The sequence below is a fragment of the Calidris pugnax genome, unplaced genomic scaffold, assembly GCF_001431845.1.
Source record: "Calidris pugnax isolate Ruff unplaced genomic scaffold, ASM143184v1 scaffold42, whole genome shotgun sequence".
In the NCBI taxonomy this organism is placed as follows: domain Eukaryota; kingdom Metazoa; phylum Chordata; class Aves; order Charadriiformes; family Scolopacidae; genus Calidris; species Calidris pugnax.
This window is the reverse complement of record NW_015090920.1, coordinates 15,059,099-15,076,819: the sequence shown is the minus strand read 5'-3', so window position 1 is coordinate 15,076,819 and position 17,721 is coordinate 15,059,099. Positions and strand designations below refer to the sequence as shown.

Genomic DNA, 17,721 nt, shown 5'->3' with positions numbered 1-17,721 from the left:
AGAAATCAGCAAAGCTTAACCGAATTTGATGAAGCTACACTGGATGTACACTGAGGATCCCACACTGTATTTCTGTAATGCCTCACTACAATTTTCTCCTGTTCTGGGGTTTAACCTAGATTCAATAAAATCAATATAGGTCATCTCAGATTTCAATGGATTTTGGAGCAGTCCCCTGTGAGAAAAGAGACTTAAACCTGTTCGTTTTCCTCATATCAGTAATAATTTGATGGTCTAAGGAAATTACTGGTACCTACTTCAAGCCTTTGTAGTGTCCAGTTGCCTTTCCTAACCTTATCACGACCTCAGTTCCACTGACAGGAAGAAAATTCTGCCTGATTTTAGCAAGAACAGAAGAATATGTCCACGCTGTGGACAGATGGAGTCACACTTGTAGTTTTGTAAAATGTACTACAGTTTGAAAAGTTTAAGTTAAGCTTTCAGAAGTATCAGATACAGTTCTTTAATATTACTTACAGTGGCTTGAGTGGGCTTTGGATTGAGCTCTTCAGTGAGTCAATATTAGGAGAGAGAACCCATTCCACTGCAAATCACTTAGCGATCAGAATAGTAAACCCCCTCTTTCCAGGAAAAGATTACAATTCACTCGCTAAGGTTTTCAATATTGGGAAGGCAACTTAGGTGTGTGTCTGTCTTCAAAATCAATAGAAGACATGCATCTAAAGTGCAACACTGCATTGGAATTTCAACTATATCCTCTAAACAGTGCAGCATGCTAGATAGGATCAAATGAACACCCCAGTTAAAAACTGACAATCCATGACTTTGCCGCGCTATTTTTTATTCTTACTTGCTAGCCAGACCCTGCAGCACAAAAGTACAAAATGTTGTAAGCCTAAGTTCTCCACATCTATCTACATTTTCTAGAATGTTCTTGGACTCTGATATTCAGCTTACAAGCGCATTTACTCTACTGTAGGTATTTAAAGGATGCTGTTTGTTTTGACAGAAAATAGTAAATTAGTTTGCACACTGGAAATACTCACTCGGCAATAATCCAAAGTAGCAACATACTCATAAGATCCCAGAGATAGCTCAGGCCTTTCATAGTGGTCTACCCGCCGGCCAATGTGGTCCAGATGTTGAAAGAAGAATGGAGGGACTAAAAGTCAACACAAGAACAGGCAAAAACGTTTATATTTCTGGGAGGAGGAAACCAACTCAACAACTGCTTTCAACCTATACAGTGTACTAATGTAGGCTCCTCTGTTACTGATCAAGGGAAGAGTTTAAACACTTATCCAGGTTGCAATGGTGTTTTTTTTTTCCCCACATTGGCTTAAAAAAAAAACCCCAAACAAACAAAACCCCGCAACATTCTAGTAATGACAGGTCCATTTTTGTTTGGAGCATATTCTCTCACTTCTACACTGTCAGGCTTCAGTAGGTAAGACTGATCCAGGTCATTTCTACAGGCAAGAGCCTGTTACCCTCAGGATACAGACTTAACAGTGACTATTTTGTTAGTAGATATAGTCTACTCAAGACTTAATTCAAACCACCAGTCAGAATTCTGCAGAGGGACAGCACTTTTCCTCAATCCTGTACTGCTTTATCCAAAATGAAAACAGCTCTACAAGGTTCCAAACCCTGGCCTACTCTACAGCAAAGTGCATTGTGTTCATTGCATTGGGAACCTCCTGCAGCTACAGATAAAAGGTGCAGAACTCCAAAGCATTAAGAAATCAAGTGGGTTTGCCACCACCAACTTAAATACAGCTAATCTAATGGTTAGAGTCACACTGGCAAAGAGTCACCTCCAGATTTAAGCTCCTCTTTCCTCAATCAATATATATTTAGAATGCTTATTTTTCACATTTTTGCTTCCAAAAAGTGTATGTGTGTGTGAGTGGGGGGAATAGCTACCTAGTCTGCTGGCCATTTTTAGATATTTTTAGTTCTCATAAAAGCTTTTTTTTTTTAAGCGCTTTCTGACTTGAATAAAAGACACTGTAGTAATACAAAACATGATTTAAAATGACACTGCAACTTAAATGTCTTTCTTAAAATATTCGCAATGCATTTAAGTTTTCCTTTATGAGAGTTTAAATTGCTAACAAACTATGAAATTTGTTATCTGCTATGCTTGCACAAACGTTTGAGCGTCAGGCAGAAAAGAAGTTGGAACAATTCTGTCAAGGTTCATGTTTCACAGTTGAAAAGATTACTGTATTAGGGAAAGTACTATACTGCTGTGATCCAGCTGAGGAAATCCAACTTGATACAAATGTCTAGAAAGGCTAGTTCAGGCAAAGATTTGGGATTTAGCCAAGAGCACAAGAACAGTTATGAGTCACATGCAGCACACTTGAACAAATATGGCATGGTATCTTCTGTGAAAACCAACACTTGTCACAGTAAGATTAATAGGTTATTTAACCATTGCATCTATAGTCACGGACAGGACTAGGCTAACATGGTTCTAAATGTTTGGTTCTTGCTGGACATTTAGATTTCTTAAAGAAATTAATCTTTTCCACACAATAGTTGCTTTCAGTTAGCAATAAAAGCAGCTTCGTATCCTATGCTGACATAGTATTTTTAAATTAAGTTTTGATTTTATCAGACTGAACTTCATGAGTCAGCATGATTTTTCATACATTTCCTTTTTTTAAATTGTACTGAACAAAGGTTCCTACCAATTTTTGTTGGGTAGCAGTTTTTTTATTTGTGAACTAGGCCTAGTTACTGCATCTCACTAAATTATTTTCTCATCAAGTCAGCGAGTCAAGAAAATAATTTTAGGGACACAATTTCTTTTTAGTTTTATGGAACCTGTATGAATAACAGATCAGAAAAGCATCACTTACCATCATTTATACAATTGCAAAATCCACACTGGTATCTTCTTCCACCTTCAATAAACTGCATGAAGGGACACATATAAGCCTTGCACCGGTTGCATCGGATTGGTCCAGTCTCACCATGGTTTACAACATAAAGAGGTGCCTAGATCAAAAGGTAGATTAAGTTATAAAAAGTAATGAAAACTTGAAAACAAATAAAGTGAGCTAGAAAGCTACTGCTCAGACTTAACTCATTAGAGATCAGCTGAGCAAGAGATCGTTCAGTATTCAGCATTCACCCAAGATCTGCAGTATGGTTGGCTCAAGCCCATTGATCCCCTGAGGGGCTAAATTTACAAGTTCACAGGTTGTATTCTGACATTGATCAGAAAGAGAGTAAGAACTCACACTAAAAGCCTACAAAGTTTTGAAAGCATTGGTCGTTCAGAGCTCCAGGCTGATTTTCTCCAGCAAAGGGTTTTACAGATCACGAAGAGAAATCTGCTGGAGTCAGGATTTTGACTTCTCTGTCTGATCAAATTTTTCCTGAAGAAACCTATTGCTGCTCCTCTATTGCAAATAGTCTCTCAAACAGGTATTTGCTAAGAAAGCTTCTAATATTTTGTATAAATGCTGCCACCCCAATGCTGCCATGTCACATCAGACTATACTGATGTTTAAATGTTGTCAGGTTCACCAGCTGGAGTAGGAGATTTAGAAGAAATACTAATATTTATTGAAGGGAAGTACATACGGCAAACAAATACAGCATCTCAAGCACTTGTCAGTTTAATTACACTGACCATGCTTGCTTATAGCCTCTGCCAAAAACCACAGCTAATGGAAGACATTTTCCAGATGCCTCTTTCAGTAATAACTGTGCAGCAATTGAAAGATTCCTGTGATTATACTTCATGCTAGAAAAGTCATACTTGAAACCACTATAAAAATTGACATTTGCTCAATTATTTGTGAAACTCTGTTTTGTATTTTTTCTTACTGCCTTCAGTCCCAACTGAAAAAACTCTGAACATAAGAATAAGAAAAGAAATCCAGAGTTTGGACACATAACAGATCTCTAAAAGAGGAAAATGCTGACAGCCTTTAAATGCTCAAACTTTATCACTTGTATATTCACTTTTTAAAAATTATTCTGTTTGTTCTTAAGGAATGAAAATATTTTATCTGTTATACACTTTATTTTTTATTGGGGCATAAGAGTCTTTGAATACCTAGAAAATCATTCATGTCCTTCTAGCATTCACTGCCTACATATATTTTATTGTTTATATTTTACAGAGACTATTTTACTCATTTATTTCTCCAAAGGGTTTAATGGTTTTTGCCAAGGATTTTATACATAAGAATAGATTTTTACTACATGGGTTTTAAGTGCTCCCTCCTGCTCCACTGAGATATTATTCTACTTTGTGTTCTTTCTTCTACAAAAACTTAGTTTAACACAAATTAACCAATAATGTCAGCTGGCAAACTATCAGGGTCATTTTTCAGACATGAAAGCCTTGGCTATAAAACCTGCTCATCAGCCACAATTGCTTAATAAGTTTTAAAACTTCTGGGTTTTGTTCATTACTTGGCAATTTTCTGATTATCATTCTGCTGTATTAGTTTAATGAGGCCTGGATCTGGTTTGCAGTTAATATTATTATAGTATCTGACCTGGTAGGAGGAAAAAAACAAGACTAAAACAATTCCGGATGCATTTATACATGTTGATTGAATAATTTTAAACGTTGTTTTGATACTTTTAATATTATCCAAGAGGAAAGAAAAAATACCCCCAAATGATCATAGTTTGAAATACCATAATTAAGACCTTTACATTAAAAGCATGAACAAGAACAATCAAAAAATAAATGCCAGGAAGCTCAGAGCCTAGGTGTCTCCATTCTTACACATACTTAATAAATTACCTTTTTAAAGACAGCAGAAATAAAAATAATTGTTTTTTTCCTTGTCTTTTCATATTTGGAGTGAAAATTTTAGTCTTCCCCTCCCTTTAAGTTTCTTTTAAAATACAAAGTCCATTTTAAATTGTGGGGTTAGAGCCTCAGTAGTCTAGTGGGTTATGTTTGAAAAGATTTATCTGCATATTCAACTTTATGTATTAAATAGTTGTCTTGAGGTTACTGAGACTATACATAGCGCATGAAGTTAAAACATGTGCCCAGGTCTTAAGAAAATAGTATCCACAGGCAATGTTCTGTAAACATATACTAGGCTGGATTCTGTTTTCTCCTGCCCAGAGAAATAAAGGATGAAACATCAATAAAATCATATGTAGAAGCTAGCTGTTTTTATTTCCTAATGAGCTTAGAGGAACTTAAAAAAAAAAAAAAAAAGCAAAGAAAAATCAGTGAAGCAAAACCAACCAAAAAGGCATGCAACAGAATTACACAGAATAGAATTCTCACGAAGAAAAATCCTGAAAAAAAGCCCTATGTTTACCTTTATTGATTTATTCCTTTGGAATTTTTTGTAATTAAATGGTATTTGCATTTTAGTATTTTCTTTAAATAATTTAAAACATTACATCAATAATGAACACATCTAATAATAAAACTATCTGTATTTCAGAATCAGCACTCAGACAATAAGCACCAAAACCCCACTTCTTGATGTGTACGACATAGTTGTGAAAGAAATTTTACCTCAAAAAAGCTGAAATCTTCCAGGGCATTACACCCTGGAAGATATTCTGCTTATCAAGAGAAAGTAATTTCTGTTTGGGCATGTAAAATGCTATTGCATTTCCAACTGTCAAAATAACTTCTGTCAGGGTAAAGTAAGTTTTTTTAAAAAGGTAGATCTCCAGGGGAATGTACAAAGGTAAATAATATTCTAGATGCATTGAAAGGCATAAAATAAAGTAATAAGTCTAAACTAATGAATACATAAAAGATAAACCATCATAAAAAGACACAGTACTAAATGGGAAAGTCTTGTTGATGTGCTCCATTCTCTGTAGATGTCACTGTGCACCAGAAGATAAAGCAGAGACCTATTTATAGTCCCATGGAAGTCAGTGGCAAACTCCCACAGGAGCAGGAAAATAAGACAAAATAAAATAAATATCCTTTTTCTCTTTTGTTTGTTTGTTTTTTAAACAAATGCAATACTCCTCCTTTTGCCTTTTCACCTATGAAGTATCAGCATTTTCTTTCTCTCCTCTCTTAAATCTCCACCAATAAGCGAATTAAGTTAGGTATCTACCATAACTATTTGGACATTTGCTATACTCGTGGACTTGTCACTTACACTTCTGCTCTCCCTCATCTCTTCACAAACCTTCATCCAATTTGCCATTTGGACCATCTATTTGAGCACCGAGACAGACCTCACAAAAAGGAACACTTAGGTATCGATTGTTGGCATTCCAGCACTATCAAAATACAAATATTTCTCAAAACCAATGACTAAACTAATACTTGGCAGCCTAAATCTGAATGGGACACATAAAAGGGTTTCCTTTTATGTAAGCTGAAAGAGGAAAGAGTAAGAACACTGTAGTTTTAAATTAAAGCAAAGAAGGATTGGGCAGAAGAGATGGGAAATGCTGTAGGAGACCTGCATAAACTTTCCCTTCTGTGGAACCTCAGGGTCCTGCTGGAGTGCAAGTCCTGAAAGCCTATCTGATAAACCATAACTTATCCCACTATAAGTCCAAATATAGCTGTGATAGCAAGAGTTTTATTTTGGAAATATTTCAGGCAAGAACATCTCTCAGGAGTCAGAACAATATCACAAAGCAATAGATAGACATTGGTGGCACAGCTCCAAGATTAAATACATCCATAAAAATTTCCAAAGGGACTGTAACCTGCGCTTTAAAGTCTGAGAGAGCTGGATTACTATTTCTTGCTATAAAAATGAAGCCCTGACACACTCCTGAGGGTTCCTTGGGATGCCTGCAAAGTATCACGATATTCATACTGCAGGATGAGAGCCACAGCTGGAAATTATAATGTAGGAGTAAGGACTGTGATGAAGCTCAAGATGATCATGGTATATCTCTGGGAAGGCATTCTAACGAGAAAAATCCTGAGAGTGTGTCTCTGGAGAACAAGAGAGGCATACGCAAACACTGAAGAAAATTAGCCATTTATCACACAACAAAATAAAATATATACAGTATCTGTTTTTATTGCCAGACTGACACTCAGACTGGGCTGCAAGAAAACATTTTGTAGCTGTGCTGAAAGACAAACGTCCACATGTGATGGCACTGTACCTTGTCTCTGCCTTTTCCTTCCTATCACAGCTAAGACATATTCCTGTCCACTCCTTGACATAGACCCTATCAGTACAGTGACATGTCGACATTAGAAACTATGTTTTTGCCCTTAGTTTGACTCTACCATCATTTAGGTGCATTTAACACACCAGTATTGAAGCAACAGGAATGTTATCGTATTGAAGAGAGGCCCAACACAGCTTGTGAAGTTTGCGTACATCCAAGAGGAACGCACAAACTTTTTCCATGAGTGTAGCTTTAAGTTAGATCAGTATCTCTATCACACCCTTAATCATCCCCACAAGAGGAGGAACTTGCCACCAGTCCTTCTATACACTTTTGAAGAACACTACCGCTGGAAGACACAGAGGGTCACTCTCACAACGTAACACTATACACTACACATGACAAGCTGTGTTTTCAACTACAGATTATCTCAGGGGCAAACAATTCTGAAAACACACCCCATGAAACCCCTGGATTTAGGGGATCTAAGATTTCAGGACGTCTTTAGACAAGGGCTATTTGTTTCAAAAGAAAAAATATCTCACAGGTTTGGAGAGCTACACAGATATGTAACTCCTGATGACTTCTATTATAACTTAAAACTCCTTATAATCGTACTCCATTATCAGTAGTACTACAGCAAATAAAATATTCTGTACTTCTGATCTACAGCGAACACTGGACACTGTATTTGCATGGCTGATTAACGGAACAAAACCCACCAACTATTCATCCAGACAGTTCATTAAACAGATAAGCTGTACAGTTTGCCAGGGCAACAAATTCAGAAAGGCAGTATTTCTAGAGTTATTATTTACACTGACATTATGCAAGTCTAATTAGTAAAATATTCACCTGAAAATTTAAAGATTGCTATACAATAGAACTTTCTAATTAACAGAGAAGGCGGCTGTTGACCAAGTGTGGTAACACTGCCCCAAGTTAATTTTATTTAATTAGTACAGCAAAAAGATGAGGAAAAAACTCGTCTGGATAATCAAAGAGAATTTTGAAATGTAGCACTGTTTTTGGGAAAAACACTAGGTCATGAACCAAACTGTCTCTGTTTCCTAGGACCGCTGAAGGGGTTTGTTTTCTTTTATTTATATCATCATAGATTGCTTTTGAGAAAGATTAACCAGTCTACAAATAATCCCTTGGCTTTGAGTTGCTTTACTGATTCACATTAAAATGTCAAGAAAGCATTTCCCTTTGTGATGCTCCTACTGTCTTTTATCAGAAGCCATTCCCTCTGAAGACAGAAATTATTTTGCCTATTCTTGGATTTTAGATGTTGAACACTGTCAGTTTCCTCAGCTGATGACTCAAGCCAATCTGGACTATCTCCTCTGCAGGGTTCACAACAGGTTCAAGTATTTTTTGTAACAGTCCTTTTTCATCTGTTTCTTTGTTTGTTTGGGATAACTGCAGCACTGCTGAAGCATCAACCACATAATGCAGTATCTCTTGGCTCTATCCTGATTTTAACTCATCACAAGAAAATGCAAGAAGCACGTTCAAACCTTCTAACTCAAAAACCCTCCAGACCCAGGCTCAATGTTCACCTGTGTACTCAGCAGTGCAAAAAGTATCATGGCATGGTAGCTGAATTTCAAGTGGACACTGCATAAGGGAGATGATCTCCAGCATGTACTAAAACAAACCGAAAACCAGTTAGTGATTTCAGTGGATCGTACCTCAGGCTATCCTTGAAATCCTTACTCAGCATTCCCTTTTTAAGGGGACTACTGCAACTAACAGAATAGGACTGGCAGCATGAAGAGTGTGAATACAGGCTACTGTACTCAATATTGAGGAGGATTTTAAAAAGTTTGAGGATGGGGGTAAAATACATGTAATAATGATGTAAAGAAATACCAAAATTAGTTAGCTTACTTCTTAAGAACTTCTGTATCATACGGGTAGCGGTGGGGAGGGGCAGGGGGAAGACAAAGGAAAAAGGTGTACTATCCATGTTTAGGAGAGGCAAGTTATCCCAGGAATACCAAGCGTTAACAAGTCAGCACTCCCCAGCACTTCTCAGCTTTGAAGTGCTGACTGTTATTTGGATGTACGGACATGCTGTATCTCAAGTGAAGGTCAGCAGCCAGGATTAACTGATGATATAAGCAGCAGTGTGAAATTGGATAATGAAAAAACTGTGCTGAACAACAGACTTTCAAAATGTTAGCACTTTAAAACAATCAGGTCTCAAGCAAGACCTGTCTCAGCCCAGTCTATATTCATCCTAGCAAGAGTGGGATGCACTGGTGCAGTGGCACATACACAAAAAGGGAACAAGGGAAGGTGTAAGAGACAGACAAAACTACCCTAGGACAGTGTTATCGTTGTCATGTCATTTCCCCCCCCACACTTCCTGTTGGCACCCTTGAGGGCGATACGCACACGTTCAATCACATGAGAGGTCTCGGATTCATGCCTGTACTAATCCACAGCTCCACTTCCCACATATCCCTATCACTGATGGTCCAGCACTGCAGTCCTTGGCTGAGATTTTTAGGCATGATTATTACACTAGCTGTAAAACTATTGAAAAATAACAGGTTTTAGGAGGCTTCTCCACAAAAATGGTAGGTAGTAATTACAAGCGAGGGTATCTAGCTTTATTGATCACAGGAGTTTCACAATGAAAACAGAAGTTTGATTTTCAGTGATTTTTCTCTGTCTGGTTTGAAATTCATTCAGCACAGAACAAAATAAAAGATATTTAGCAATATATTTTAGACACCTTAAGGACACCTCATTCAGGCAACATTTTTATTTTTTGCAGATCACTGCAGAAGTGCTCCAGAGGATCTTCAAAATAGCAGACAGAATTTGGGCTCCAAATACTACTGGCTTTTTGACAGGCCAAGTCTCTTACTTGTGCAGTATGGCCACATCCACGTTGGTTTACCCTCACATAAAAATTTTCAAGATTGTGAAATAAATGGTAAATCTAAGACCACCGTTCAAAATACAGGCCCAGCCTATAACATGCAAAGATAAAGGGTAAATTGGCATATCAAATACCATTTAATGCAAACACAGCTGTGACTGTTTCTAACATGCTCTAGAATATCCTTAGGATAGCCAATCAAGTAACACTCCAAATAGTGCTTGTGGAACATGCAGCTCTAGGTTTAAGGACGAAATCTTTAAGTTTGTATATAAATCTAAACCTAGCACAGTGATTTCTGAAGCAACACTTCTCCTAGATTAAACTCTGCATAAGAAGAACATTATCAATGTTACTCATGTCTTTATAGCAAGAACAAAAACAAAACCAAACTTTGGATTGGGGCTGGGTTATCGTCAAATTTAGAGACCAAATATGTGGGATTTTCTTTTTATACATACACATACGCACACATATAGGTGGGTAGACAGACATGCGTGTGTATATATACATATACATTTTTATACTGACTACCTGTGTTTGCATTTTTGAAAACTTTCTACAACAGGAAGTCTCTTGCTCCTGTTTTTGTATAGTCAAACATATCAAAGAAAGGAAATTCAATTAGAAAAAAGCGTATCCAAGTTTAGGAGTGTTTTTAATTGGAGGTGAATAAGATACTTATGCTTACCTGCAGGCCTTCTTGAACAATGTTTATTAGTACAGATGCCTCTAAGGCTAATTAATTTATTTCCACTGAAATCAGAAAGCACTGGGCATACTTAAAGTGTCATGCTATTCACAAGCTAACTATAGCTAACCAATTAATTACCACAGGAGTAACTACAAAGTATAAGGAGATTTTTTTTTTGTTATGTGAACAAAAAGCAGCACTGAAACATTAATAGTGTGTGTATGCAACCACTCTCCCCTCTTTTATTAACACTGAGCTATAGCTGAGTGTCACAAGTACAGGGCTGTGTGAAACTGAGTTATGAGCTAAGCAATTCTGTGAAGGGCACAGACCTGTTCTATTGCTCCTTGCTCTAGGGCTGAGGAGGTATTCTATGCCTCTATTTAGCAAGCATAGATTATCAAATTCTGTTAAACACCATATGAAAAAGCAGCTCCCTCCACCTATTTCCTGTCCTTCAAGAAGAGGAGCTTCCCTTCCCACAGAATCAGTGAAGGGACATTCCGTAAAGGAAAGCTTTGTCTCTCCAGTTTTTCTACAGGACAGCACTAGAACCTGCTGTGATTGGGCCCATAGATGTAACTTGGTTTAACGTTTGTTTGATACAAAAAATCCAAACCACCCAACCACAACCTCCCCACCCAATATCACCTTCCTATTCAACTTTAAAAAAAATATTTTTTCCATGTAATTACCCACTTTACATGGTTGCAATCAAAATAAAATATTGCGCTAATATAGATAAGTATAATTCATATAAACTGAAAATGCTGTAACAATTTCAGTTTAAAAAGCAAAACACAAACTTTTCCTCCTGAACTTACTAAATGCCAGAGTGTTCTGACTCTTTGAAGTTTCCTAGGTAACTTGAGTAACATCTCTGACAACTTAACATTAGAGCTTGCCCAGTTTTATAATGTTTAATTTACTGCTGTTGCTACAGTCACCTTTGGCCAGTGCATAAGAGGAGACAAAAATCATTTCAGGAGAGCAACATGCAGTCCATAGAGGAAAACACACACGCAGAATGGCAGATGCCATTCAAGCAGTCATTTTGAGTTACAGAGGCATCTAGCAATAGCTAAAGTATTTTTTTCAGTGTCATTTTTGTTGGCAAAACAAATTATCAATATTGTTGGCCAGCTAAGTAAATGGATCTGAATGTTACTTTTTATATCCCTTCTATATATACTGTTGCTTAGTTGGATTTTTCTTCTGCTATTACCATTCTGAAGAACAGACGCAGTCTCCAACTGATCAGAAACTAATTACAGTATCTTTATAAAGGCATTTTCCCAGTTTAAATTTCAATTTTGTAAGAAATTATCCAGGAACTCTGATTACAATATGAGTTAGGTTTATATAAATGTCAAATTTTCAAGTCACTGTCCTCATCTCTTTCAGAATTACCTCCTTACCCCAGTAACAATGGTGCATGAAACAACAGACTACAGAAATATTTTTAAAAGTACACTTTAAGAATATTTTAAAATGTATGCTAAAACCAAAAAGGCATAAAAAAAACCCACCACCACAAAACAGGAAAATTACTTGAATTGAAAAGGTTTGCTGCAAAAGCCTTTGCTAAATTTGGCTCTGAAAGTTCATTCTAGTTACAGAGTATAATTGAAAAAAAAAACAAAAACTTTCTCCTAGATGATGAAGTCTTGGGAAGCTATCCAATTTCAAATGCTTTATTACCAAATGCAGACTAGCACGGGGCGTACTCCATAAAGAAAGCCTCATCTAATACAGGATTTATGAACCTCTAAATTAGGCATTGTGAAACCTAGCTTACAGGCACTGGCCTCCAGTTCTGGGTGAGGGACCTGAAGATGCTTGAGAGTTCTGGGCTCTCCATAGCATCCATGAGAGAGTCAGGCACTCCAGACATTAACCCGGCACTAGCCAGTTAAAAAAAAAAAAAAAAAAAAAAAAAAAAAAAAAAAAAAAAAAAAAAAAAAAAAAAAAAAACAAACAAAAACACAACACAAAGGAAAAAAACCCCAAAAAATCAGTATTGATAAAGCAACAAAGATCGTCACGTAGCATCCTGCTCCATAGCCCAGGCAGACTTTGAACTATGAGACTGGAATCTCACAGTTCTCTCCCAAATGAAGCCATCAACAAGGATGCAACTTCTTTATTTTAGTATCTGGAAAATGGAAGAAATAGTCCTTAGGTTCACACCTACCAGTAAGTTTATGCTACCTGACAGTCTCCGTATACATTGATTGTTCCAAATAGCTCAACAATGGATTGGTTGTAAAAATACCAAGGCCATCATAAGAACAGGAAAGAATGTCTGGTAGCATGGCGCTATCCCTAAACTAACTGGCCTAGCTGTAATCTGCAGCATGGTATTGGTGCACGTGCTCTCTTTCTGGCCCACCAACTTCCAACTGCGGAAGTCTAAACAGAGGCAACAAATTCTTCTGTACAAACTCGGAAAGAGCTTGGTAGTCAGTCCATCTTTCCTGGAGAGTGAAAAAGCATCTTTCCTGGAGGGTGAAACATCATCAGACCAAGCATCCTAACTATTAAATTATATAACATGTGCAGGGCTTCTACTCTCACTGTGTCTTAGAAAAACACGACAACTAGCATAGATTACTTTGATAGTGCACCCCAAAGACACTGACAAAATCATTCTCTGTTGGATCCTGGACAATCCAGAGACCAGAACATACAAAGCAATCTGTCCCACTTACAATTCAGATATAGCAAAATATTATCTCCTCACTGGTAAACACCTGCTAGTTTTGCTGTGGAATACTCATTTGAAAGGAGGAAGCTTTTGTTACCTACACTGGAGAGAAGTCCAGTATTGTCAACAGACATTAATTAATTTTTAATAACCTAGATATAAAGGGTCATATGAAGTCTACACAAAGGAAAAAGGTCATTAAACATTCAATGAGCTCTGATAATTCATTTCCAGTAGTTGTGAATACGAAGAGGAATCTCACTTATGTCAAGTCCCAAGTACATATGGGGGTTACCAAGTTACAAGCCAACATTGAGAAGGATGAGACATTTCAAAATAGACAGCAGGGCAAAAGTGTCACCAATCTCTCTTTCAGAACCTTTTCTTCAGAAAGTTTTCCTAAAATGAACACCTTTTGATCGTTTAAAAAAAAAGCTTACTATAGTATGAACAATTTTACTGTCAAACATGCAATTCCTGTCTAAAAAGACTCACAGTGTATGTACTGTTTATGTACTGAACACAGTTTATGTACTGAACTGTACATAAACCCAATTGCTTACATAAGCTCCAGTGTCCAAAAAGAAAGAAGGCAGCAATAGAAAAACAAACTTTACAGAGAACAACTGAGTGATCCCAGAGCTAGACCCTGCTCACCCTTCTTACTAGCTACAGAAAATGGACAGCAGAATCCGAGTTCCCACTGAGTCCAGGGTAGATTGCAAGAGTGTTGGGATTTCCCTAATTCTTCTTATTTATTTAACATTTGAATGACTTATTTAAAATCAAAAGGAGCAGACTTGGTGTCTAAAAGAAAATTCACCCTCTGGTACTTGACTTTGTTCTCAAAAAACCAACCAACCAACCAAAATGATGAAAACCATGGCTTTCCAAACAGCTCTGCTGCACTGGTCATCAAAGTTCACTATCCCCAAAAGGTTAAATGGCTTTTAGCTCATGAACATCAGCATTTCTGAGAAGTAATTCCATTCCAGTTTTATCTTTTAACTAGTTAATTAATGGAGGAGAAAATGAGAAGTAAAATATTGAAGTCCCACCAATGAATATTTCTTAAAAACAATTCATATAAATAGGAAAGAGCAGGAAAGAGCACGGTAGAGAATCTTGACACAAAACAGTACTAAGGAGCAAAGAAGGTGGTAATTTAGATATTTAAATATTTAAAGCTATGGATAATTATTTGGAGTTATTTATATTTGCTTTTACAACATTAAATACTTTCTTAACTAGCAAGTAGTATTAAATGTTAAATCAAGATCACATGGTTTATTCAGGCTCTGGAAACATTCATACATCTCCAAAACAAATTCATGTAGGGCTTGGTCTATGATGATAACTGTGAGAGCTAGTTTATTTTTATAGACTGTTGCTAAAGCACTAGTGGACTAAAAATAAGTTCTGTCAAACAATGATACTGTATTCTCAATCTATAACAAACAAATACTTTCCATAGATCATCCAAATCAGGAGAGTGAAAATGAACTGTTACTTTTGAGAAATAATAAGGACTTGGTTAAGATAAGATTCAGAAATGTCTAGAGCTGTTAAGACACTGGTGCTGGGGGGTAAGACATGAATGTTTTAACAGCCTTTGTTTCAAATGATATATAGCATATATGTAATGTTCACTAGTTTATAAATTTCTAGATTGGCTGTAGGTTTTTTTTGTAGTAACCTTTGAGAGACTGTGTGACTGAACAAATCCCTTTCACCTGCTCTGCCCTCCTGAAGCTCAGCATATACGCCCATTGTTGCTAAGTTAGCCGCTCTTGGGATATCAAGCACAACCCTACAATGATCTCTATTCAAGGGTCTCTACTTACATCTTAAATTCACTCTGACTTGTGATTTAACATTACAGAAGCAAAGCCTCCTTTGTGAACTTTTCTTCAGTGTGGCCAGTTTCACTATTTAAATTTTTATAGTCATTTTTCTAGAAAGTTTTCTTTGTGCAGTTTTACCAGATTACATGTAAGCACGTGAAATCCTGCATCTTAGCTGCGTTACATCTTTCTTACACTTTCAACTATATATTTTTGTGGAGTTGAGCTTTCCTCTCTTGGTGTGAAGACTGATATTGCAGCCTACTGGTATAGGTATATTTTTAGATCTTGTTTTGTATTAATTTATACCAGTCTTGTGTCCTCTCAAATAAGAATTTCCACCAGACTTCTAGATACTATGGAACTTCTCAGACACAGTACCACTCCACTGGGTCTCGATTGCCTGGAGAGTTTTTAGCAGGGTATAAAGCAACAGTATCATCATCTTTTCAATCCACTACATTTCTCTAGTTTTGAATTTGTTCTCTCCCACTGCAGGGGCAAATTTTGTTTGTTTTGGGGTTCCACAACAAAACACTTTACACTTATTCATAGACATGCATGAGATATTTTCATTTAACACCTTTATCTAGCACTGTGATGATTTTACTTGTGTTCTTACTTTCTCCCACAGGGATAATTTGCATCCTATTCTTTACTGGAAATGGAGATATCTGTTGTACCTGTCTTCAAAAGATGCCCCTGTTCAAGTTTGTGTATTTCTCAGCTCCTGACAGTTTTTTTTACCAGACTTAGTTAAACTTTTTTATTCATTTTGTATGTTAACGTTCCCACTACACTTTTGAAGATAGGACAGCAGCCCCCAGGTGTAGACACTGCTTTCCCCAAAAGAATCCACAGTGACTAATGAACTTGAATTTGCCTTTCAGAGGTGCTGGAATCCTTTGTTTCTAACTGCCTTAGTACAGTAATGGCATAGGAGAAAAAAACCAACCCAACAGACAGACATGAATTCTATGGCAAAAGACAACTGAAAATGCAAATATATTATAAATACAATTTTAAATTTGTTCTCAAGTGTAAGTGATGATCAAAGCAAAAAACCAATTAAGAATTATATATATGGAACACTCGTAAGTCTATTACGACTTGAATGACCCTGAGGGCCCATACCTATTTTCATACGGCTTTACTAACACACAAAAGCATGGTGTATGTAATATGCAGCATAATGGATTATGTATACTGTGTAGATTTGCTGAAGTCCTTACAGTTCAAGTGAGATAGGTCAGTTTCTCAGCTGTTCCTAACCATATTACCAGCCAAATAAACCATTTGTGACCACTTCACATCCATGGTCCATAAAACCCTTGTAGCCATTGCTTTTCTTCCTCCTCCCTTGAAAACAAACAGAACTGAAATTCTCTGGGTGCTAACACTGAGTGTATTAGAAATTGCAGAAACAGAGACATATCTGCAGCTAAAGATGCAATAAAGATGAATGAAGACAAACTATTCATTGAAAAGCTAGGAAAAACAAAAGTTATTTTAAACAGTTACTATGTACAACATGCAGTTTATCAAGAGATAAAGAGATTAGACAGATTCCCACTTTGTACTGAGCCCTGTAGCATATGATGAGCATGTATTGTTAAAAGGCACTTAAAGGCAACCAGATAGACTTAAAGATTAGATATTCTGAAATGAAGAACGTCCTGTGCCTTGCAGTCACTAGTTCCAGGCAGCATGCACCACACTAGGAAATTCAGAAACACAAATAAGTCCCTGAATGTATTTTACCTCTATAAAACAAACAGTTCTTTCAAATTAACTAAAGTGGTTATAAATCCAATATGGAAGACCATTCTTATTAGGAGATCTTAAAAGCAAGATCTTATTTTGGCAGCAGCAGTGAAGACAAAGGGCACAGGCAAGCCTTGGAAAAACTGCCTCAGCTAAGACTGCCGAGCACTTCCTACTGCAACACTTCAGTTCTTATAACTTTACCAAGCTATAATTGTTCATACTAAAATTTTCCACGCTGGATTTTTGCCAATTTTGAGAGAACTTTTTCAGAGTTTTTTTAGTATCTTCCAAGAAAGAGGCTAGGGAAAACATATACTGCTCTTTACAGATTAATGAATTCCACTGACCTTTCCAACAGCTTGAAAGCACTAACACTTCAGAACTGGTGGGTCACCGAGTACATCTTTCTGCCAACCCTGGGAAAACCCTCCAGAACTTGGCCAAGTACAAGTGTTTGTAGATACTGCTAATGTACATATTCAGCAGAAATCTAGGTTTTAGCAATTCATTGATCCCTATCCAAACACTATGCATAAGACAGGGAAACCACGCATTGGGATCATAAATAACTAGAGGCAGATTGAAAGTGAGACACACAGATGAAGGGCTGACATGAAAGCAGAATCGGTAAGTGCCACCTGGGCACAGAAACTGGGATAAAGGGCAGTAAAGGGCAAAGGTTGGCTGGTAAAGAGAAGGGGTGGAGAAGCAACAGCAGAGTTCACCTCGGAGAAAATACAGG

At 37.0% G+C, this 17,721-nt stretch overlaps 1 protein-coding gene across 4 annotated transcripts in view; it reads right to left on the bottom strand.

Moving 5' to 3' along the window:
• SEC24D (SEC24 homolog D, COPII coat complex component) overlaps positions 1 to 17,721 on the bottom strand; it is a 57,452-nt gene that overhangs the window by 20,720 nt on the left and 19,011 nt on the right. For all 4 annotated transcript variants that reach the window (XM_014949922.1, XM_014949920.1, XM_014949923.1 and 1 more), the window contains 2 exons: positions 2,832 to 2,970; positions 1,008 to 1,123 (listed from right to left, as the gene is read on the bottom strand). In XM_014949922.1, the coding sequence (XP_014805408.1) occupies positions 1,008 to 1,123; positions 2,832 to 2,970 (255 nt within the window). The remainder of the gene's footprint in view (positions 1 to 1,007; positions 1,124 to 2,831; positions 2,971 to 17,721) is intronic.